The sequence below is a fragment of the Pseudoliparis swirei genome, chromosome 7 (assembly GCF_029220125.1).
Source record: "Pseudoliparis swirei isolate HS2019 ecotype Mariana Trench chromosome 7, NWPU_hadal_v1, whole genome shotgun sequence".
NCBI classification, from domain to species: Eukaryota; Metazoa; Chordata; class Actinopteri; order Perciformes; family Liparidae; genus Pseudoliparis; species Pseudoliparis swirei.
Genome location: NC_079394.1, coordinates 5855198 through 5881124, shown reverse-complemented (window position 1 = coordinate 5881124; position 25927 = coordinate 5855198). Strand labels below are relative to the sequence as shown.

At 43.3% G+C, this 25927-nt stretch overlaps 1 protein-coding gene across 3 annotated transcripts in view; it reads left to right on the top strand.

Annotated features, from left to right (window-relative positions):
• ttc28 (tetratricopeptide repeat domain 28) overlaps nt 1-25927 on the top strand; it is a 165393-nt gene that overhangs the window by 86132 nt on the left and 53334 nt on the right. For all 3 annotated transcript variants that reach the window (XM_056418771.1, XM_056418770.1, XM_056418773.1), the window contains 3 exons: nt 16470-16617; nt 21272-21544; nt 22414-22544. In XM_056418771.1, coding sequence (XP_056274746.1) covers nt 16470-16617; nt 21272-21544; nt 22414-22544 — 552 coding nt within the window. The remainder of the gene's footprint in view (nt 1-16469; nt 16618-21271; nt 21545-22413; nt 22545-25927) is intronic.

Sequence of the window (25927 nt, the reverse complement as noted above, 5' to 3'; positions counted from 1 at the left end):
ACTGGTCCTTTGGAGCATCGTGGTATTTGACAGGGAAGCTGTAATTGCTCCTCAGAGAGCAAGAAGAGTCGGCATCATCAAAACGAGCACTTCTGAAAGGGGTTTACTCTCAAAAGGAAAGAAATGCAGCATGGAAGGGGGGAGACCTTCAGAGGGCTGGGCCGGAAAAGACATTTATTCATTTTGTTTTATTAACTTTCATGGAGAAATTACCTCAGATGTCTTCCTTTGGTCCTTTGGGACATTAACATCTCTTGCCCCTTTTACTACCAATTTCTTTTTCCGTGTACATTTTTTTTCTTCCCCTCAAATTTCTTTTCTTTTCATTTGTGTCAATGGGTGTGTATTGAAAAAACATGAGAGTGAAGCCAAGGCTCTGGGTCCCCCGGGGCCAGCTCTCGGGCTCTCTTTCAGCATGCGGCATGAAGTTCAAAGGCTCCTCCAGCCCAGCTAAAATCCAAGTGTTTAGGTTGATTCACAGTAATGGCCGTGTCCTTTGCTGTGCCGGGTCATGAGAGTGGCTCGGGTCATGGGCAGAAGAGGGCTTTTGGACGGTGCTGTTTGAGGATAACGAGACTGTAATAGCCAAATTCACATCTGCTGGGAGGCGATATTGGTCGTTGTAAAGAACTTTGATTGAGCATTTCCCAGTCTGGGCTGTGTAGAGGCTGTGATAAATATAACACTGTAATTTACCAGAGTGACAGTTGCCACTCACTTGTGTTTGTCTGGATTCAGCTGCAGAAACTGTGTGGCAGCAACTGCTGTTGTGTGTGTGTGTGTGTGTGTGTGTGGGGGGGGTGGTTGATGAATTATCCAGGTCAGATGGGTCACCACTGGAGTGATGGATGTGTTTTTGATGGGTGACCCAACTTCCTCACCCTGTCACCTGCCTCCTCACTCTTCCATCCTTCATTCTATGTCTCTACTAAACATGATGTGAACCTCTTTATTCCCCCAGGAAGAAATATGATGTTTTAATTGTATCAGCTGTCAATTAGTCCACTGCCCTGTGTAATGAAAATATATTTGCATTAATAAGACCTTCATGGCTGACTGCCTGCAAAAAAAGAAAAAAACCTTTCCATAAACACTTTATGGTGTCCCCTTGGGTAGGACCCAGTTGTTGACCCATGATGGACCTCTGACCAGAGCTGCCATGTCCTCCTGACTTGGTGCAGTGAGACTCTAGAGTGGGACAGAGTAGGAGACAGACTGACAGTTTGACCCAGACCCACTGGAATGCAAATAAGGGGCTCTATCGAGATTATACGGCCTGCTTTTTAAAATAGCCTTGGTCCTTTAGTGTGCAAGTCACCCCTGCTGGAGAGGCCTGGTCAAAGAGATAGGTGCCTTTCTTCTTATCACGTTGTAAAATGTAGTTTAGCTGGAACTGATTTGTCGTCACAAGCAAATTATTTTCTTTTCCAGAGGTTTTTTCAGGCACTACTTTCGGCGGGGCTCAAACCGAATGCCGTGGTGAAAGATATACTGTCGGCCCTAATCTTATCCTCTTTTTTGTGTATGTGTGTGCGCAGCCCTAAACCGACGGCCTCTTAACTACCTTTGCCCCTTATCCTTTCATTCCCTCTCTCCTCCCGTCTCCCTCACCTCTCCGACTGCCACATTGAGATGGTTTAATGGAATTATTCAGAAATGGAAAAAGACGAAAAAGTCCAGGGTTCACGGGCTCTTTGTCAAACCGTATCTGTTCGAGTCAGAGGAGGCACAGTAGTAACTGGGGCACACATTTCTTAACTTTTCTGAAAGGCCGTTTGTTATTCAGGCACTGTAAGGAGTCTTTTACGACTGTAGTGCTTTCCTCCCTGTTAACAATGAGGACCAGTGTCCTGAGTCCACACACTTTATTCCTTATTTAGTTAATTTAAAACCTACATCTGACTTTGTGATCTTTGAGGAATTTATGTATTTATATTTCCATACAAACTATAATTGTATTTAGGGTTGTAGAGCATCACCATATTAAAGGGGACCAGATCACAGAAACCCATTAATCACCAGGGCAGATCAAAAGGCCTCATGGCTACACCGCAAGGTGCCTTCTTGGTTTACTTCAACTTCACGGTTTATCTTTAAGTGCCTTTGGAAATAGAAAATACTGACTGGCATTTGATTTACTTTTTGTCCGTTAATATCGACATTGCTTTAAAACTCTTCAATTTAAATGGACAACGAGGTCAGAGCTTTGACAGTTCGTTGGCTTTACAAGGAGACATTCAGTGGATGTGCTTGTATTTGGAGCTTCATAGTCGGTCCTCAATGACACTTTGTATTAATTGGTTTTAGAGATGTTCTTGTGTGTTTGCTTTGAATATTCTCAGTGGTATGGGACATGAAAATGTCCTTCTCAAAATCCTTCCCCCCTGTTCTGTACTGTCCCTATGCAATCACAAGGAGATGCATATTGGACTTCTCTGTACGCTTGGTGTCACTCCCAGAGCCTGAAGACAGCGAGGAGAGGAGGGGGATTTGTCTTCCTTTCCCCTTCATGTATCTCTTTTGTTTGTCCTGGTTTCCGTAGATGAGCAGCAGCCCTCCATTCTCTTCTCAAGCGAAACTAAGTGCTGCCGCTACTCTCGACCTGCCAGCTCCAAATTGGCAGCCTGACCTTCTTTTTCTTCCTCTGGGCATCTGCACAAAGCCATACCTCTACCATGGAGGGAAAGCGCAATTAAGAGGTGACATGAACACTGAGCACCCGTTGTATCGGTGCCCAGGAAGAGGAAGGGGTAAAGGCAGCTGCCATTGTGACACGCATGCAAAGATACTGGTCTATTCATAGGAGTTTACGCGTTGCAGGATGACACCGGGGTGAACAGGATTGACAGAACCGTGCATGTGACTCGGTCTCACTGAATGAGCTTTGACAGGGGAGTGCTGTCAAACTTTGACCTGGCTGCTGTACGCATTAAGTGTGACGGCTCTCTGACCTTGTGTTTTCAATCGTTGTAACCCATTATCACCCAATGTTTCTGCACTCGTGACAAAGACAAAATGCAAAGTCGGGACGCACACTTTCGCTACCATCCTAACTGATATCTTAACCCATTGAAATCTTATAAGCTACAACATGGTTTCCTTCAATGAAAGCTTTATAAAGTCTGTTATATTTTGAAATAGCTTTAATTTCAATACATATTTGGACATTGATTGGGTCGACTCAAGGTGCAGGACAAAACCTAATCCATTCTTTTAGCAAGACATTTATTTTCTATCTTACCAATGCCAATCCAAATATAATGGGCATATATCTTATATATCCGTATCTCCATGTGAATAGTTTCAGAATCTTTGATGTAATGACATCATGTCGCTCTAATTGAGCTTAATAACTTGAGAAGATCTGCAATGTATATATGAATTACGCTCAGCGTTGGGAATACACCAGGGCAAAGGGCAAAACTGCCCCTAAGAAATATAATTGTGCCCCTGATATCACTAGGAGAGGGGCAACAAATGCCCCATTATTTCGATAATTTAATAGCGTTTTGTTTTTGTTCTTTGTCGTGTGTGTCCTAACTGTACTGCCTGTACGAGAGGTTGGTAAACAATAAAAATCAATAAATATAATTTAGAATTATTGAAAACAAAGAAATAAGTTATAATGTTTAATAGTTGTTTTAAAAAATTTAATAATAAATAACCACAAAGAAATATGAATGCAATGTTTTCTGTTTGTGTTTTGTTCAAAAGATCTAAGAAAACACTTTGCATCTGTAGACGACTGCCAAATAGTCTTATTGTTGACATTTTTATGACGATTGCTCATATACCTTAAGCCTAAGTATATTTATTGGTTTTGAACAAAGGTTAAATGTTATTTCACAATTTTCAAAAAGTTCCCCCAATTTCTTTTTAGATGCCCCTGGATTTCAGTCAGTGGGGGCAACAATTGCCCCCTGAAAAAATCTGTGAATTTCCAACCATGATTACGCTCCATAAAAGCATAATCCTCTTTAATGTAACGTGATATGAAAATAGCTTAGTTTTTATTTTAGAGTAGAGGAAGCTCATTAAAACTGGCACTGGGGGAGGGGAGTGTTTAATTGCCAGCTAAGGTGTGTGACATTTGAAGCAGCACATTGAATCTGGCCCAAAGTCCAAAAGGTGTTGTGAAGGGAGTGAGTAATTACTCTGGTCTCTCCCGGCAACAGATTTAATAAGACAACTCAGTGATATAAGTGGAGCAAAACACACGCAGACACATTCACACACACACACACACACACACACACACACACACACACACACACACACACACACACACACACACACACACACACACACACACACACACACACACACACACACACACACACACACTTCAACAGGTTACGTAGACCTTTGTGGTGTCACATGTTGTTTGTTTATGTCTGTGTGTTTTCGTATTTGATGGAACAGATTAATTAAGATGATGTGTGTGTGTATATATATATACACTACCGTTCAAAAGTTTGGCGTCATCCAGACAATTTCGTGCGTTCAAAAGTTTGGCGTCATCCAGACAATTTCGTGTCTTCCATGAAAACTCACTTTTATTTATCAAATGAATTGAAAATTAAATAGAAAATATAATCAAGACATTGACAAGGTTAGAAATAATGATTAATATTTGAAGTATTAATTTTGTTCTTCAAACTTCAAGCTCAAAGGAAGGCCAGTTGTATAGCTTATATCACCAGCATAACTGTTTTCAGCTGTGCTAACATAATTGCACAAGGGTTTTCTAATCAGATATTAGTCTTCTAAGGCGATTAGCAAACACAATGTACCATTAGAACACTGGAGTGATAGTTGATGGAAATGGGCCTCTATACACCTCTGGAGATATTTCATTAGAAACCAGACGTTTCCACCTAGAATAGTCATTTACCACATTAACAATGTATAGTGTGTATTTTTGATTAATGTTATCTTTATTGAAAAAACAGTGCTTTTCTTTGAAAAATAAAGACATTTCTAAGTGACTCCAAACTTTTGAACTCAGGGTTGTTTAGCTTTCAGACCCCTGGCAGAGGAAAAGAAACCCCCATGGGGGGAACATGAAGCACTACAGGTGGAATGAAATTCTCTATATACACTGCAAAGCTCTCTTCATCTCTACAGGCTCTGGGGAAAAAAGCAGCAGAGACATGTTTAAAACAGGATGCTTAATCCAGCAGCACTGAAAAAAAGCATATAGTAGCAAGTAGACTTTATTTATTTTTATCCAAGAGAGGCCAGATAGGCCAGCATAATGAGCCATCCCTGGCTGATATTAGGAAGTTTATTCATAGAGTAGCACTAGAAGATGGCTTTGTGCCGGATGTTATCTTAATGCCACAACAAGATAAATGATGCGGGGAGGATCAGGTTAGGAAATAGGTAGGAAATGTGTTGTACATAGAGCAATAACATATTTAGCAGAAAAGAAAATATAAAAAATATATATAACTGCATGCTCTTGGGTGCTGGCATATAACGTCTAAGATGGGTTCACAAACCACAAGTAAAAAGGGTATTAAATGTAACTGACTGATTGTGTGGGGCCCTTAGCTCATGTTTTATAATTTCCTCAGTAAGTATGATATAATATGCTTCAATATCTGTTTTGTAGTTAAGTAATAGAACATCACTCATACACAGTACCATCTAATGATAAGTTATGTATGTCTGTGTGTGTGTTTCTGTCTGTGTGTGTGTGTGTGTGTGTGTGTGTGTGTAAGTGTGTGAGTGTGTGTGAGAGAGAGAGTTATGGCAGGGTCTCAAATGGGGGCTCATGGCTCAGTAAATGATTGCAGGGGGTTTGGCTGCATCACTGGGGTCATCACTCCCTGGAAAGCTTGATAGGTAATTCATACACCTTTGCTTTATCGGGGGTGGGAGGGCCATTTTCACCATTTATCACGCCACATCTATTCCTAAAACCACCAACCGTACTGGTTTGCGCTCAGGCAAACTGTTGCATTAAGAGAGATGAGAAGTGCGGTATTTCTCATGAGCCAGAGAATCATTCCTCTTATTAGCCAAAATGTGTCCTTGAGGTATTGCACCACAGAGCTGTGAGTGTCGACCGGCAGGTCCGGAAAATGTGCTAATTTGAATCTGCAGGTTTGATGATGTTCATTTGCAAAGTGGTGTTGCGGACCTGCACCTTGCTCGGGGTAATCATTAGCGCGAGAGGTGAACTTAATATTCTGCTCAGCTGAGGCGTTGACAGAGAGGGGTCCTGTCTTCTGTTTCTATTAGTGCCGAGGCCTGCGGCTGCACAGCTAACACTTCAATGAGTGCTTTCTCAACGCGTGGCCATTTCTCAGCTGCAGCTGCTGCCCTTCTAACTCTCTAGCTTAGGGATAGAAATATAACGCTCGAGAGAACCCATCGTATAACCATGCCCTACCCCTGTGTCTTCTCTTCTCGACTCCACTCACGACTTCAGATCCAATGTTCCCATCGCCCGGTGACGCCCATTCCCCTAAGACCCCCAAGCTCCTCCTGGATCACTGGACTCCCCTGTGAGTCTAGTGTGAGTTTGTGTATTCTTATTGATCAGGACCTTGTGGCTCTGGGCCCCTGCTTGTGTTATTACTGCAGTGTGGAGGGCGGGGAGGAGGGAGTGTGGTTACCAGCACGGAGAGCCTCAGGAGTGTGTGTGTGTGTGTGTGTGTGTGTGTCTGCGTGCACGTGTGTGTGTGAAAGAAAGAGATCTAATGGGATTTACAGTATGTACACTGTTTTTTTCAGTTTGACATTTTTCTTCTTTTCTTGGCCCATATATCTGCAACAGGAACCGTTGAGCCGGAGAAAGGTGACTACAGAATACAGGACGCATTGACAGTGATTATACACAGGCTCTCTAGAATCACTGCAAGTAGGAGTGGGGTGTCTAATGTGATTAAAAACAAGAGCACTTTTAAATTTGTCTTTCAATTCAAAAAACATTTGTGTGAGCAATTAAAATGGGATGGATGTGAAATTGGTTTGAAGGATGTCAGAGAAATACTCCAGTATTTCTTTTCAGTGAAATTAAGTGATTTCAAGAGGGGGGAGAGGGGGAGACACTGCCCATGACCGAGGGAATGCTGTTTACTTAACATTAAGGAGAAGTAAGTTACCTGCAGCAGACGATGTAACTCCTTAATTTCACTCTGAGCAAAGTGAAGGTGAAGGAAGGAGAATTCTTCCTCATTTCCCCACATTTTTACCTCCATTATCCACAGTTCCCCTGGACTGAAGTTCTTGCTCAGTGGGTGTGGATGAGACTCTTATGATGGATTGCTATGCTGGTCCTCTTGAGTCCATGCATGTGAATAAATGGGTGCAGTGTACGCATGTTCCTTCCCTCCCTCTTTCCTCCATCTGCCCGTTTTTCCCATCCTTTTCCCCAAAGTTCCCCCTTCCACTCCATTCTTTCCTCGCTGTTCAGCTGTTTCTGACATGTGTGCAGAAACGTGGGCCGGAACACACGTATGTACATATGTGCTAACACACTCTGCAGAGCTGCGTGGCACTCGAGGCACCATTCCTCCGAGGCCACAGTGAATAATTTTTTTTTTTTAAAGCAAACAGAGTCCTGCTTGTCTGGATCAAACTATGTGTTTGTAGTATGACATGACGGCCACTTTCCCTTCTCCCAGGCCTATTTTCGACACGTATGAACCTCTCCTGTCTCTCATGGCTCCACTGCCCTCCTGCTCTCTTTTCCCATCCTTTTCTCCTCTGTATCTCCACCTTTCTTTCCCTGTAATGCAAGCCCTTCCTTGGGAGTTATCAGGCTTTTAGAGTTATAAAAATATAGCATCTTGCCATCCATGCTCTGCCAAACTGATCAAACACCATTAGTCTATTTGTAGTATGTATTAGTTTCTGAATTAGAAAATGAATAGACTGCTACAGCCAGCTGGGAGTGGTGAGCCCCATTGATCGTTGGCACCCACAGTTTGAGTCATAGCTCTGAGCAAGTGCTTTTATTTGGCTCGCTGTGAGTTCGTGTGGGTGAGTGTTTTCTGGCGGTGGATTCCTACTCTGTTGCGACCAGTTGCCAGAGGAGTTTAAATAAACAGTTACTTTTTTTAACCTATAAAGTGTCCACAGGTGGTACACAAACCTGTTCACTTCAGTTGTTACTGGTCACACAGCATGCACCGAGGTAGATATCAAAGCCAGGGAAATCCAGCTACGGGATTAGCGGGCGGACGCAATTAATGATGCATGGTGATGGCCAAAGAACGCTGTGGAACTTTATGTTTAATGAGCTAACGCAGAGATGTTACAGGACCACTCAGTGTGATCAGAGGCAGACAGCTCCTTTCACTAGAACTCTGCCAATTATAGGAGTTGAGAATGTTAGTCTAAAATAGTACTCATTACTAATATGTGCATTAGCACCACTGCACTTGTTAGAATGTGCAGTACAGAGCATTGTTTTTATTCCCCTCTGTGGGTGTGATCTTTCTCGTGAAAATAGTACTACTGATTAACTCAACACAATCTTGGATCGAGTGATTATTCTCAATAGAAAAGAAGCACAGAAAACCCGTCCTGTCATTAACAATGAAATATCATCACTGATCCACAGATAATCTTACTTTCTTCAGCTTCTGATTTCCCTTTCCCAGCCATGTGCATGTCATATAGCGATAAGGAGAGGACACTGTGTGGGACTCATCACACACAGTCAGGATGGGGTTCATATTGCAGTGTGTGGAGGGGGAATTAGCGACTCTATATACAAACCTTCCGCATGTGTTGTGAATTAAAGCGCATTTATCTGGTAATCGCCCGGGAGATCTCTGTGTCCACAAGCATGGCGAAGCAGTGGCGCTGCAGCCACACCTGCCCAGTATGCTGATACCTCTGCTGCACTGGGAGATGGGGAGGAAAACCAGGTCATGCACAATAAAGAGCTCTGATAGCGTGGATGGCAGCAGATATGTATAATACACTAGGAAGGAATACCAAGAGGCATCTCTGTGTGTCCTTCATGTGCTAACCTTTATTTCTCTCCCTCTGTCTTTCCAGCTCCCTCTAGTCTTTAAGTGTATGTCTTACCCCATGGGTTACATCATTATTGTCTTTCCTCACCCTGCCCTCTAGTCTCTCCTGTCCTCCGTCTCTCAGCGCCTGAGCAGTGATTCAACTTGCTTTTTTCTCAATCATGTACGACTCCTTACCAACAGAATCAAAAGCAGTGGGTGTCATGCCATGCTTTTCATTAGAGCTCCCTCCATAAAGGCAGTGAGTCTTTTTGAAGTATTGCAGGGCAACTCTGGATCCACACTGTCAAGCAGCCTGTGCTGCTGGATCTTGTTTGATGAAGCAACTTCCCACTGAGGCCAGAGCAACCTAATGAACCCAACACAAGTGCTGACACTGACATGGAGCTGTGCCTACTGTGTGGCAGTGTGAGGGGGGTGATGGCTTGGTGGACTTTGTACCTCTTTGGGAACTTCGAAATCAGCAAGTGATGATAACCAAACCCCAAAAAACACCTCGGGCTCACAAATACTTCTTTCACTCGGCTGCCAATTTCTCACACGTAAGAAATGGCAGTTTGAACAGCTTTCATTTTTTGGGATGTTTCATTTGTTATCGGCAGCCCTTTTCTCCCACTGGAGCTGCAATACATCAACTAAGATGGCAGCAACGTTTGAGATGTGCAGCTCGGAGTGTCATGCTTTGAAGAGCAGTGAGAGAGGGGGTCAGTTGGACATGACTACCCATCCTAATGGCTAATAGGGGGCGCCTGGTATCCCATGTTGAGAACATGTGTCTCTCGGCCAGTGTTTACTAAGGGGAGGTTATTTTTTAGCCATGCTTGAGCTCACTGTCAAAGCCAATTAAGGGAGTACAAATGAAGATGGAGGATGCGGTGCCTCGGGCCAGGAGAGGAGAGCACCGGGGCCAAGTAGCCTTTTCTATCGGTGCTGCGGGCCTAAACACATCAGGCACACATATGGTCAGGCCTTCTTACTCAACTGGCATTGGCTTTTCATAATGACGACCTATAATCAGTATTACAAAATGAGTTTTATCATGAGCATTTTTAATGATTAGTAAGAATTCCAGTTCTGACATTTCTTCCAGATCGCAACTTCTTGCTCGGTGAGACTTCTTGTTTGCGAAATACTCTCTACATCAACACCACTATAAAATTCCAGCCTTGTAGGTATTTTGTAATAAATCCTTTTACGGCCACCTGATGTCTATTCAGGGTGGAAAGAACTTCTGCAGCCTAGAGTTTGCCTTCTGGTTCAGGCTCACCATCTGGCCTTGATTGATTAAAGCTCCTTTAAGTAATTAATGCCTACTTTAATTGAGAGTCAGCCCCTGTGGCTGTGGGGTTCGTGTGCAAAGCACAGGCAGAGCCTAAGATCTACTCGAGAGGGGCACGGAAATGTGTTTAGCACCCTGACCCTCTCAGCCTCACATCTCAAGACTCTTAAGATGCTAATAAGAATGCAAGTATGCTAGCTGCATCCATGTGAGAAATCGGGCTATAAATCATAGTGGAAGAGTGTGACATGCTTTTTCTAACATTGGAATGATCATGCTTGGAATTAGACATAGGCATGTTGCTATTTTATCTGCTGGTTTTTCACTTTCTCTTGGGCTGTTTCCTTGTTGAAAACCCTCAGTTATGGTGGACATGCACGTCGTGGAAAGAAAATTGAATTCCCTCTGCCAAAACATTGTGTTGTGACAGCAGGACCCTGCTCCACAGCGTACTACTATTGTGCTGTTTCAGCTGTCTGTGTTGAATGAAAAGTATATATGCCCATTTCACTTTGACTCTCACAATGGATGTGCACCACATGACACCCTGCCCAATCACAAGCACTGACCTTTTTTATTGGAACTTCTTTGTCTTTTAGTCATTGTTTTTAGAAAACGTTAAACCATCCCCCAGCCAGATAATAGAAGACACAGTGAATACAGAGTGCTCAGCATTGATTCCACATACCTGGCTATGACCTTTTCCCGTCTGAAGTCCGGTGCTGGCTGCCAGTTTGATGTGAGCCTGCTCATCGATTCCTCGCAGCTGTAAGAGAGTACTACAATGTCTCTCATGCTGAAACCTCTAGCGGGCATTCTGGATTTTACCTGGATCTCATTGTCGCCACTTACTGAATAATGAAACATTTACCCTTTAATTGCCATCTCCACAACGAAAGATCATTTTAATTTGCTCTCATTAAAGCCATCTAATCTAATGGGCTAATTAAGGACTGGATGGAACAGCAATCACCAAAGTCCACAACGCCCTTAGGGAGTTATACATCAATGGATCATAAATATTTTACTGTGTCTATCTACATGCAGATTATAAGGTGCTTTAATTTGACTTGGATATGTGCATAACATGCACCTTTGGTGTGGCTTATGCCATCATAAAATCAGCGTTGACTTAAACAGGGTTGGTCCACAAAAATCCCTCCAGTTAGCAGGACAAAACAAAATCCTGAAAATGCAAAAATGTTCATTGATTTGCTGGATTAATGCAGAAATCGTTCACTCCACGTGAGGAAAAATGAGTCAGTCACTGTTTTTCTTTCTACACTAACACAACACAGACACACAGATACGCACACACATGATCGATGTAGGTCAGGGGTGTTTGCTGGTTTAAGGTTTGGTCATATTAGATTGGGGAGACGGTAATAGACAGGCAGCTGTGTCATGATTCTATCCCAGTGACCTCGAGGCCAGAGGTTCATGTTCGGTCCAAGGCAATGGGTGTAATGCCCCCACTGCTGCCTCTGAGGACCGACCTCAGACCTTTTTAGGTCCTGGGGGAAAGAGATCTGTACCTGCATGAAGATGGATAGCAACTCACTGACTATAGGTTCAAAATGGATTGAATTAAGTACAGACCCAATTGTTTTGGACTCTGGCTTCCAGCTTGTCAATTTGAAGGACAGAAAACCCAAAGCACCAATCATTCCATTTTACATTCTACAGCTAATTTGTCATGGCCGACAGTTATCCCTGCATGTTAAATTCAAGCAGTTGACATTTTGTGTACCCTGCGAATCGACTGTGTCACCTTGAAAGTGTAGTGGATGACATGTGAGATGGATGTCTGGAATCCTGGTCGACACATGACATTTCTAGGTCACATTGGAAACCAGGCAACGACACCTATCGTTAAAGAGCCAAGAAACTGGGGGAAGAAAGGCAGCGATCCCTTTGTCTCTGTCACATCATTAGTGTTAATCTGATCCCAGTGTCCTTGCCTGTGTGGATTTCAAGTAATACGTGTTTGTTTGAGACAGATGGCTGGTTTTCTTAAGGAGTTATTGATGTATTTTCCTTCAGTTTGTATGTGTGTGTGTGCAGTGTATTTGCATCCTGCTGTCCCTATTTGATGGTTTTATTTGGGTTCCATTATGGTGGTCGTGGGGGGGTCTGTTGAGAGTGGTCACATTGGCACATCTGCAGCAGGAGTATCCTAAACACACCAAACAACTGAAAGGTGTGGCACGGTCTAAACGAAGCGTACGTGGCTTCTATTGATTTCCACGTTTGAGAGCACCTCTATTATTGCTGATCACCGATCAGGACACAGCAAGCGCCACAAGTCCTTGGGTCATTGGAGCTCAGCTGGAGCAGTCGGTTCAATGACAGGCAGCCTGCCTTGTTGGGGAGGAGTTATACCGTTTGTTAACGAGACATCATTGTGGTTGAGATTTTCCAACTCTGAAAGGGTGGCAGGAAACAGCCTTAACTGTCTGTAAATAACCGGACGACATGGGCTTGTTTTTCGGTTCCAATGCCCTTGTTACAAAGGATTCACTAATTAGCATAGCAATTAGATTTCTTGCTGAAAATGACAAAGAGATTTGGCAGTCTTTAGTAAGTGTTTTGTCTTGGAAGCACAGCATACATTTCATCGTGCAACCTGGGAAAATCAACATCTGTGGGAGACGGCCTTTTTCTTTCCCAACATTTATCCTACTTTAAGATGTTACACGAGGAACTTTGTACAATCAGTTGTATCAGGCAGACCAGACCAAACTCCTGTTGTTCATACCCATTTACGAGCACAGCGAGACAACATTTACTTTCAATGAATTCTTCTGTTAAGCCTGTTAGGCCTAGATTTTGAACAAGGATAGACAAGCTCAAACATAGACCTGTTCCCAGGGGCAGATGACCCTTCTGGGGTTAAAGGTTTCTGACGAGGAGCCTAGGAAAGAGGCCAGGACATATGTTGAGGACGGTATTAATCTGCTAATAGGAAAGGAGCCTCGAACAGCTGGTCTTGCACAAAACTTCCAATCTTAATCTTGTCAACCTTCTGTCCAGCTGCTCTGACTGTGAGTCTTATTGTGAACAACATAGCTGTCTGTGAAAGAAAATTGTCCATGTTTCACTGTAAGTGTCTTGTTAGAGAGAAAGGGAGCGGATGTGATTGGCGTGCAAGAGCTCGTGTGGGCATATGTGTGCGGAGAATGTTGGATCCCCACAGCGTGTAGCACAGTGTACCCGAGTGAATCGTTTTTTTGCATCATTTCCCTCTTCCTCTAAAGCATAAAAAACATGAATATTCAAAACTACATCAAACAAGCATTCATGAAATATTAAAATGTTCGAGAAATAAGAAAAGCTTTTATCCTCTTTTATTCGTATATATTTGAGTCTCTCTTTCTCACCCTCTCTCTTTTGTGTGCACAGACACACGCTCACGCACACACACACACACACACACACACACACACACACACACACAGACACACGCATGTACTACACATGCACATCCAGAATTTACCCACGGGTCAAAATGACACGCCTTCCCACTTGATTCACTTGTTTGTGGTATCAGCACTTTGCTCCATTAAACAGATGAGGCTAAGGAGGACGGATGGATCAATAATTTCCCTTGGATTGCATTTTAGCCAAACACATTTTGAGTGGTATTGGTTTGTGGACGTCATGTTGTACAAGCCTAACTGATGCATCCCATCTCAGGAGGACCTGTGTTCTGTGAACTTTACATTCGGAGAAGTCATTCTCTAACATGCACCCTGTTTTTGGCTGTGATGAAGCACTGATTTGTACCATTCTGCTGTGTATGTAATGCAAGTTAATCTGTGGAGCCCTCTCTTTTCCTGTAATGCTCTCTCTTTCTCTCTCCCCCGCTCTCCTCTCTCTGTCTGTGCTAATCACTGTAGCAGCAGCTCTAAGCAGATGCTGCTGTGTTTTTAGAAAATATCATGCGTGAATTAGGAAAATGTTGTTTCCCATAATGCCTTATGCCAATAGCATAACCAATATCTTGGTCTTATATCTGCCGCTTTGTCCTCTTAGGTGCTCCCGTATACGCTCGTATTCACTTACTGTAATGCACATTCCAGTGAGCCGTCTGTTTTATGAGCATCACTGGTTGAATTGGCGTGTTGGGTTATACAAGGGCTGAATTTATATTGTGTGTATGTGGTTGTGCAGCGAGTTTGGTTTGTGAAGGCAGAATAATGACGAAATCAGATGTGCCATCCAACATTGTAGAATTGTTTTTTTTCTTCCATTTTTACCATGGCTCTTTCGTTCATGCTTTTATTCTCGTGCTTGTGTTTGCGTTATTTCAAAGCATGTTGCTCAGTCTTGTCTTTCAGCCCTATGTAGGACAGCGTTGGAGGAAATAAAAGGATTAAAGAAGTTGGCAATTTTAGTTTAAAGCAAGCTTTATTTAATTTTTCTTTTTTTCTTTCCCTGGTCGTCTCAGTCTGGGCATGCCGCTCAAGAGAATGAAAGAAAGATCTCTGGGTGAGCAGTGATACACGTAGGCTAAATCTAATCAACGGGAGAAGTGCTTTTAAATGTCTTTTGTTCCCCCGGGCGAAACGTTTGTGGGCCTCACTCTCCCCGATGCGTTCGGCCCAAACTCCACCGCCACTTGATGCAATTAATATTGAGCGGGTACCCTGGCTCTCTTATAATAACAACGTTAGAACAAAGGTTAATGCTTTGAATCTAATCTCTGTCCTCGTCATTTTCAATGGAGTTGTGATGCAAGCAAAGGGAGGTAGAGATGTTGAGGGGAGCAGCAGGTACGGAGAGAGATGGGGAATCAGTGGGGGAGGGTCTCTATAAATTCAATGTCCATGTGTCATTTTCTCTAAACTTACTCGCCTTTTTTTGCTGCCTAGCAGTGCTAACAGAGAAGCTTGGGAAGACTAAAGAAAAGGCCTCTTAGATGCTAATGGCACATCAGCCCTGGTGTCACTTTTGGAGGCAGTGAGCAGAGTGACTGCTCAGTGAGGAGGTGACCAGATGGCAGCTTTGACTTCCTAGCTTAAAAATAAATAAAAACACCAGCGAAAGAAAGGTTCAAACTAATAACATGACCGTGTACATTGTAGACATATTCTTGCTCCCACACAATGCTTTTCCTTTATTTTCCACAATGCTTTGCGCCTATAATGATGCCTTTCTGATGTCTATTGTGAGATTGTTGCTGTCTCAAGGGGGGGATTTAGTCGTTTGGATCATTTATAATGAGCTGGATTTAGTTCCATCTCTCTTTGCTATGGTTACCACACTGGACCAGAGTCAGGTTTAACAACTCACAAGGATTATTGTCTGACTAGGCCTCAAACACAAACATTGTGAGTCACAAACTTGCTTGGATAACACATCTCTCTTCTCTGGTTAGTCCAAACAGACAATGTGAAGGAAAAAAAACCTCACACTTCCTGAGAGACGCCGTCTGTTTTAGTTTTTCAATCTGAAAAATGTTCCAAAACATTTTGGTCTCTCACAGAAAGATACAGTATCTCAGCAGTCACATGCAGTCTATCTCAATGGGGCTGAATTATTAAACTCCACAACAATGTGACTTACTCAGCCCTGTGAATAACAGACTGGATGACAAATGGAGTTAATTTCTATCAGCTTGAAGAGTGATTCTCATACCCTAAACATGACATCTTCTGTGAAAATATTCCAAAAACAGACTCCAGCCAGTTGTTATTGTTTTAGAACTGAGCCCCGACAAAGGCAATTCACAATCTGAAGTATTTATGGGTGTTCTTTTATTGAGCACCAGACTGACTTGAGTAAGTAGTTCTCTCTCTCTCTCATTCTCTTTTTTTCTTTACTCTCTCGACTTTTTTTTCTAACACAGCCCAAGAGAAATGGCACTCCCCTCCACTACTCTGTGTGCACTTTAGTCCCACAGCAAACCAAATGCAAAATATTGAAGAGAAAAAAAATAGTTCCTCCTGAGAAGGCAGTCAGCCAGTGTAACATGTGCATTTATGTTAAATTTATAATCCAATTAACAAGTACAAAACCCCCAGCGATCACTTTATTATGCGAATACAGAGTAGAGGGGTGGCGTGTTCAGAAAACTGCTCATGTGGGAAAATTGCAAATGGTGTGAAATGAGTGTATCTGGTAATGTGTTTGTATAAAGTCTGTCTCACTAGACTGGATCCCTAATGCCTCTTACTTCTCTCCTTCTCCAGGCATACTTCCGACAGGGTGTTGCCCTTCAGTACCTTGGTCGCCATGCCGACGCACTGGCCGCCTTCGCCTCCGGGCTGGCCCAAGACCCCAAGAGCCTCCAGCTACTGGTGGGCATGGTGGAAGCCGCCATGAAGTCGCCGCTACGAGGTAAGACATCGAGTTGCGGATTATGTTTGTGTGTTCATGTGACTGTGTATCTTTTTGTCTCCGTCTGTATGCGTCACCACCTCTAACATACATGTTTGGTCCCCCAACAGCTGTCTGTGAAATAATCCCCACACTCTGTCAGTCAACAAGCGTGTTGGGGTGACTTTACCTGTCAGTTTTCTTAACCATCTGTCTTTCTGTCTGTCTGTCTGTCTGTCTGTCTTTGCCACTGACTGCTGGTGTCAAGTACTTACCGGCGAACTCTGAGGCTTGACGCCTGCGGCCTCAGCATATCTCGTTGTCAGACGGGCTGATCACACGCGCAGATAGCCCGTTATCTTAATGAACATCCAACACTAATGCCATTGTCTGTGTCCGCCCCTGTGTAAGCCTTTTTTCCTAAAGCTGAGTGGATTGATAAGTAGCGCATTCAAGCCAAGATTTTTACTCAATGTGATCTTTCTGTTATGAATTATTATCTGTTGTATCAGCCAACTGCAGTGACCTGTGCATGAGTAATCACTGTGGGCCCGCCTAATGAGCCTCAAGATGAACCTGGCAACAATTTGAGCGAAGATGACCACTGCAGAGGATTTAAGATTCTTCAGATCTACATGGCAGCGACTGCCAAAACAGGCTGAGTCATCCTGCAGTCTTGCTTTGTCATGCTCTTTCTCAAAAGTGTTGTGATAAATGCGCCCGTGAATAAATTTGGCCTTGTTTTCTAATCCAAAATGTCCTGAACTGTACAATGAGATCAGCCGCTCTGAAGGCCTTTGTTCAGTGAGGAATCAGGTTTTCTTTGATTGAATACAGTGCTTCTGTGAAAATGTGCGCGCAAATGCAGAAGAAGAAAAAATATCTCAAAGAGAATAAAGAATGGAGAGCCCATCTGAGCAACACTGAGTGTATAAGCCTCTCACTGGAGTCGGAACAAGAACAGGTTTTGGGTGCTAGCCCAGACCTAAACATCATGGACCAGAATGGCTTCTCTCTGTCGGGGAAGAACACCATTTAGCCCAAGCCATATAATCTCTTAATTGTTTACCCTATTTCCCACGGTGCCAGGCAACCAGCGGAGGACCTAATCCAAGGTGTGTTGAGGAGAGGTAGCTAGGTCAAAGGATTAAGAGCAATGATGATCCTCTCAAAGGGGCTCCTGGCACAGGGGGACGATAATCAATGTTACGCCAGCAAACAGGGAAGATAATCAGTGTTACTCAGCCAAACTCCCCCGATAAGTAAAAGGTAGGCGTGTGTTGCTTTCTTTCCTTCAGGGAGGAAGAGCGCCACGTTTCTGCCAACTTGTTTGTCGACCACGTACAGTAGCACTCCTCCCAGGGTACCTCACCCACCTATTTCACTGTTGAGCAATGCCACAGCTCTGAAAAGGTTTTCTTCAACACCTTGAACCTCAAATATACATATTTTTAAGTAACCACAAGACACATTTTCATGAAAACATTGCACTTAGCTTTTTTTTCCCACATCCTTGTTTTGGGTTGTAACAACATTGTAATTACCCATGTAATCCTTTTGTAATTATCCTTTAATCTCGTATAGCAGTTCTGCAAACAGCACATTATTCCCTTATGTGGATGATATCAATGTTGTTGCCATGTTGGCAAGGAATAGCTGATTGTATCTAGCTGTGATTACAGTGTATTTATCTTACCACAGACACACACAGCACACTGTGATGTTTACAGTCCTCCCCAAAGCACCTTTATGTTTATTTTCTGCAACAGAGAGCCATCCAAAGACATCCATATCAAATAAGCCAATAAATAAACCGGGATAGAGGGAAGACAAACAATATCGAGGCGTATGTCTTCAAGGACACAGTGTGTAGTGAATTCATCAAAGCTTTCTTTTGTTTCTGGAGTTAAGTTAATATTACATGTATAATGCCCCAGTTCTTAGTGTCATACACAATTCAACCAATTTTACCCCCAATACCAGCATTGTCCATCTGTATCATTGAACGAGCTGAGAGAAATCAGCCTCTCACAGCTTTATGTATTGGAAGCCGTGTTTCATAATGTATGGAATCACACGAGTAACATTTTACTCCATTAGCCGATAATTATCGTATTTCCTTTCCCACATATACCTCCAGACAAACCACAGAAGAGATGGTTTCACAGCATGGCAGCTATTGATCCATGCTGGATCATTTGCCATTCAAAACATTGTCCTTAAACTGGAGGGTTCGGAGGCTGTTTTCATTAGCACCTGTCCTGTTGAGGAACATCTGAGTGCTTTTGATTTTCACAAGCACAGAGGGGCTTCCCTGACATCTGACCTCCCTGGAGACAAGAAACAAGAGGAGCATTGCAATCAATAAATGATCACTTCATCACTTTAAGGATAAGGGTTTTGTTCTATATTTGTCTTGTTGTCCTACATTGAATCAATCCTATTATTCAGCAAGGCTGTGTTGCCAAAGCCTAATTTAGTTTGTGCCATAAAGCCCGATAGTCCAAAGCTATTAAAACATGTCAGTAAGCCACAGTGTTGCACTGGAGGACATGCTCCTTCATTACAATCAAAAAAAACATTGTAGTTTATTTTTAGATTTTTCCACCATCCTACTGCCATAAATACTGAAACATGTTTTAGAAAATTATCAAGTCCTATTTTTATATTGACTGGATATATTTATAAAAGTATATCGCCAGTAGGAACCAATGAACATCGAGCGAGCGGTCAGAAAGACACATTCCTGAAATATAGGGAGAGAGCATGGCATATGTTTTTTTTCATATGCAATGTAAGCTCAGGAACTATTTGGTACATTGCATATATGTATTTTTGTCTATGAGCATACTGTCATTACAGTAAGATGTGGCCTTGGCAGCAAATGCACGCTTAAAAAGCCTCTACCAGACAAAAAGGGAGAAAGATGAGGGTGAAAGGACTCTCTGTTATGACTTTCTGTTAGCCTTGTGCATATCAATGAGGTAGAGGTTGTAATTCTTGATACACGCCTCAGTAAAGACTGTAGTTTTAGCATTGGACTCTGTGTGTGTGTGTGTGTGTGTGTGTGTGTGTGTGTGTGTGTGTGTGTGTGTGTGTGTGCCCGCCTGCAGCAGCCATGACACCTTTTTAAAAAGGATTCTCTGTGTTTGATTTATGACTCAGCTCTCGGTGTCACTCTTCAGGCAATTACAAGCTATGAATGGATATGATATGCACAGGCCGTAAGCACGACATTCTGCCAACTGCTGGAACAGAAGCTATGCTCTTGAAAGAGCATCATTAGTGATGCTTTTGAGTGCTTGTGTCGGGAAGCATCTCACATTGTGCGTGTGTGCGTGTGTGTGTGTGCGTGCGTTTGTGTGTGTCTAGGTGAATTATTATCTGTGTTTCCAAGAACTATGGTGACTATTCACAGTTGTGCCTGAATGTGTGTCTGAACAAGTGTAAGATACGGTTTATGAAAGCTTGTTGTAGACTACACACACAGTGCACACAACACCACGCAGTCTTCTGTAAAGCACTTAGACCTAATTAGTAGCAATTCTCTTCAAAATATTTGCAGATACAGGGTCTTGAGAATTAAGCATCCCCACGATACACTCCTATACAAGAGTGCAAATATAGACTGACGCACAAAAACACACTTGGGCGTGCCCCCTCCCACCCCTCGATGTCGGTGTCTGCCAGAGGGCTTTGTAATCTGAAGGGGCTCTGCATTCCCAAATCCCGTGCGACCCACCATTGATTTATGTCATTGTGTGCATTTTCAGCCTCTTCAAAGGTCACCTTGTGTTCCCCCTTTGCGCTGCATTTCTCTGTTGCTGCTACTGTTGTGCATTAGCTGCATTAGTTTCCACATCCCGTTAAACTCTAGCTCAAAAACCCACTCAGCCCCCTGAACTCTTCTCAAACAACCATACCAACTGACACGAAGAGAAGGCCCAAATGTAATTCTGCTCTGTGGTTTGGAAAGACAGTTGCCCGCAATGCTCTAAACTGCTGTGGGATGTAGATTTATGTAGATATAAATGTGTACGGATGGGTGTATGTAAACTGTGTAGAGACTGTGTAGATGTATAAATGAAAGGAAACTGAGAGCCATACAAGGGGAGGGGTGGGATGGGGAAAAGTTTGTGTAATGTTTTTGTTTTGTTTTGTCTTGTTTTTTCTTCTTCTCCTTTTCATTTTATGTTAAAAAAAAAAACCATCATCCTTGTGTGGTGTTTTCTACAAGGTTATACATTTGTGTATTTTCTTTTTGTAAAAGAATATTTTCAGTAGAACAAACTGTAAATGCTGGTTCACTACAAATATCCTGTAAAAAAATTGGTATTAATAAAAATATAAATCTTAAACTGCTATGGGAAATTGCCTGAGATTATCCCAGTCAGAGTGGAGGGGACATAAAAAATGTCTCACATGTTGATTCATTGTCAAATTGTCAGTGAAAGCCGTCACTCAGCCGAGCCACAGGCTGTCCAGGCAGACAAAACACAACCACGACTGGACAACCGAACAATCTGAATCCAGCAGTCGGATAAACGTGTAACACAATTGCTGCAATCAACATCCCATTTTGTTGTCAGCGGCCACGTCATCACAATGTTTATTTTGTTGGCATATTTTGGAGCTTGTTTCTAATCTCTGTCTCACTCATGTCCTTCCTGCACAGAGTCTCTCGAGCCCACCTATCAGCAGCTGCAAAAGATGAAGCTGGACAAAAGTCCCTTTGTGGTGGTGTCTGTGATTGGCCAGGAGCTGCTGACCGCAAGCCACCACACAGCCTCTGTTGTGGTGCTGGAAGCCGCTTTGAAGATCGGCACATGCAGCCTCAAGCTACGTGGCTCCGTCTTCTCGGCCCTCAGCAGCGCCCACTGGTCCCTGGGCAACACGGAGAAGAGCGCTGGCTACATGGCGCAGGACTTGGAGGTGGCCAAGACCCTAGGTAGGAGGCTTGCACTGGGAAAGAATGAATAAAAAGGTAGATTAGGGCATACAATAACAATGATTTATTTTTTGTAATTATTAGTTTAGACTTTGAAATATCTGAAAGTACAGAACACAATGTCCCAGAGATTAAAGATGAAGCAACGGCATAAACGGCCAATACATTCTTAAAATGGATGCCAATTAAATTTAGCCAGTGATGCACAAAAATTTGATGGATTGCCGTGAAATTTAGGACAGACATTTCTATTCCCCAGAGGATGAACCCGACTCTCATGCAGGAAATTGGCAGGAAATAATGTATTTGTCAAAAATAGATGTCACGAATTACACGTATGAATATACCGTGTGGGTGTTAACATCGGTGGAGGCGTGATGGTTTGAGGCAAAGGCGTTTATGGAAAGACACAATCTTGTAATGTCGGGAAAGAAATGAAAACGGAGAGTAGCACCGACTGGCTCCACTCTCCTCACCCCCACACAGTTTGACACATGACTGGGTAGAGCAGCTGGAGATAAGGAGCTGAGGTTCTCAGGTGGAGCACAGAGCTTGTGCTTTTCTTTGGCCTCGTCTGTGGGGCCTCTCTGTCAGGCAGAAATAATAAGGCTTTCCCCTCTCGCCCTCTGGAGCTTTGAGATCAACACTACCAGCTGTCAGGGAAGCCGCTCTCCTCTGATAACGGCCACTTTCCCTTTTAAGGGCGCAGTGGCATGTCAGTGGCATGGAGCTGGTTCATCGCTTCGCTGCTCAACAGTGGCGTTGGGATGATATGACATCAACACCACTTGCTCTATAATCACCTTGGCTTTACTGTAAATATACTTTGTTGACTCTTCTCTTCTCTCGTTTTTTTTTCCCGTCTTCAGGTGACCAAACAGGGGAATGCCGTGCTCATGGGAATCTGGGCTCGGCATTCTTCTCCAAGGGAAACTATCGAGAAGCGCTGACCAACCATCGCAACCAGCTAGTTCTGGCTATGAAGCTAAAGGACAGAGAGGTAATTTGTCTGTGTGTGTGTAGACGCCGTGTGTGTGTGTGTGTCTGTGTGTGCCAGACAGCAGTCTTTAAATGGATAGAGCAGTCAAACTGTTATTGCAGAGGACGATGACGGTGAGGTTAAAAAGTATTTATTTATCTGAGTCTCTTATCATTTCTGTCGGTCTGGGATTGTGCTGTGCCCAGCATTATTTTCTTCTACTCTGGCTTTTTAGAGGGTATCTCAAGGAGGAGGCTAAAGGACACAGATGCTGCTGCTCTTCGTCTATTTAAAAACACGGGTGTCAAGTTGGTGTAGAGAGCAGTTGAAGGTGATCGGGAGGAGAGAGAGTGAGGCAATTGTAGCCGGGGCCAACAGGATAGCCTTAGCAGCTGGTTCACCTTATTATCAATGCAAACCATTTATGCCGATATTAGGCAGATGTTTATCTGGTCCATGTAGCAGTAAGTCTGGAGCTTTGTAACATACGGCTGTTTTGGAATGTAATTTACACAGATTAGGATGTTCAGAATATGGGGCAGAGAGAGTGGGAGGGGAATGAAAAAATGAGGATGAGGGAGGAAAATTAGACGGACTGATCTACTTTTTCTTACAGTTTGGTGCCCTCTTTCTCTCCTCATTCTGTCTCAGGCTTCTCTCTCTGGCCAATCAGGTCATTGGTGGTGGAGGGAGGGGAGGGGAGGTGTGTGTGTGTGTGTGTGTGTTCTTGTTCCAACACAATTCCCGTCACACAAGGAGAAGAATGGCCTCCGTTTCCCCTTCATACCTTATCCTCCCCAGCAGGCCGGCATGCTTGTTTGTGTTCCCTGATATCAGCAGACATTTAAACAGTCAAATGCAACACAATGCCCCGGGATGAAACTTGCAGTTGAAGAATGAGGCCAGAGGTCCCATTGACATCTCTCCCTCCCACAGTTTGAGGATATGTGCCGATCAGGCGTAGAATTATGAGTTTACAGACACCACTGCCAAAAACCCTCTGCCATGTAACGAGGTTGGAGACAGAGATGGGTGAGAGACATAGAGGACACATGCAAGGTCCTGAGTGTTTGCTGTGAGAGTTAGACTGCTCGCAGTGATTGGCCGGTCAAATGTCTGATTAAATGTTTTTGTTTGTTATTGTGTGCGTGCAAGTGTGTATATGCACATTCCCACATCCAATGTCCAGACTAGTAGGAGTCTGCTCCTAATGGCTTTTAAAGACCGAGCAGTAAGGTATCAGCATCAAGCTGCTGGACCACACTTTGAGCCACTGAAGCCCATCCTGCTCACATGTTGCTTCTAAAAGGAAAACAATACCTACACTGCTCTCCATGCTTGTGCACAACTGCCAAATGGGCCACTCGTGTGTTTCAGTGTCCTGGGGCCCAGTGGAGGTCATTGAATACCTTTTAATAGTTGCATCATATACTGTAGAAAACATCCTGATTGGCCCTGCATTGAAAGCCCCCCCCCCCCCCTCTTCTTGTTCCTCTGAAGGCCCCCTAATCAGAGTCATATGTGTAACACCACCTGGTCTCCCTCAGAACACACTGGAGCCTGGCGGATAGCTCATTACGGCCAGCCTGATGTTTTTGTTTCTGATGTGGACGTTTTATCTGGCCTTTCTGAAGCTGAGGTCACTTCCTAGAGGCTGGGGACAGGATGTTGATTCTGACTTGATTTCCAGTGTGCGGCCTCCGGTCTAGGAGTGTGGAGAGAGACTTGAAGTGGCATCGATTCCAATCCTCAGTGATAAAGGAATATGTGCCGTATGTGAATTGTAACACGTTTTAATAAGAGTGCATAGCAGTGACGAGAGACTTTAATGAAATTATATACATAGTGAAATGTTTGATGTGATAAAAGGACCTGGTGGACCATGTGTCTTTGATATGATGTGGGATGTGGGTTTTGATTCTGTTGAACTTCAGATTTTGATTGTGTGGGCAAAAAAAGGCTTGGAAGATGACAGACACTTTTAAATGAACTCTTTGAAAGTGTGTGTGTGTGTGTGTGTGTGTGTGTGTGTGTGTGTGTGTGTCCGTCATTTGTGTGTTGATAGATCCACCTTTAAAGGAAAATGTGATCTATTGCAATACTTGTATCTGTTATTTTGGCCATCATTCCTATGTTATATATAATTAGATTGTACTCTTCATGTCATGTAGGGGGGATGTCACTGAAAGGGGAAATCAAAATGAATGATAACATTACCCATATTGTCAATTCATCATTTCTGATACACTCACTTTCATATAATATGATATATTGTTTGTCACTGGGCAACATCTACTTCATGTGTATGTCTGCTAATACTTAAACTGATACTATCACCAATACCAGTAGTGTAACTCAAAGCCTGGTTTACCATAGGATGACTACAGGGGGAACAGTGGCCTGTGTGTGAGGAAGAAGCAGAAAGAGAGACCAGATGAGTGTCCTCTATAAATCAAGTCCAGTACCTGGGTCCTGTTGTATCAGTAAAGGAGCTATGGGATCTCATTTCTTCTTCTAATTACCTGGAAAGAAACCCCTTCTTGTGGCTCTGTACAGCACAACGCAGCAAAATAAGGCAATTTGTGTGTTGGCTACTTGCCTGACCAGCAGACTTTGTGACACTATTAAATCTCCCTGAATCTGAACAGAATACAATCTGGCGGAGAGCTGTAAAAAGCAAGAAACAGAAAAGAAGGAAGAGCTGGGGCTAGGCTCAAAGAGTGAGTGCTCTGTCATCCGCGTCTGGGACTGGAAGCTACGGTCCAAACATGTGAAGTCATAGGCTTGCGTGAAGTGTTTTTCTTTAGCTTGCTGCCTTTTGGAAACATCCTTAGCAAAGTCTCAGCTGTCATACATTCTGCAGATAGAACATAAACACATTGCCTCGTCTTTCTAGCTGTGTGTCTTTTCCAACTTTTGTTTTTGTCCAAGTTTCCACACCTGGCTTTGTCCAAGGCTGGCCAGTAATCATCTTTAACAAAGGATTTCTCTGTCATTGTGAAACAAAGCTGTTAAACTCGATCTTTCCTCTCCAAACTCCCTTTCCCGTCCCCTCTGTTTGTCTGTGACGTTTTCATCTGAAATAGGAGGTTTAACTAGAAGGAGGTAACCCCTAATTTCGGGGTGTGAGTATTTAGAAGAAACTGAGGCGGGTTGGCAGTGGCCTGCTCTGTAATTATGTCTCGTGTGATGTTAAAAAGAGGCTCCGCTGCCGACCCCAAGTTGAAATGGAAATCACGATTAGGGAAAAAAATACAAACTATGTTGTTTCCCCCCCCCCCCCCCCCGCAGGCTCCACAGTCCTGTTCTCTTACCGGCATTTTCTTTTTTAACTCTAGCTTTTCTTTCTTTTTTTAATCTATGCTTTATCTCCTTCTCACTCCATCTGCCCAAAGGAATTTACT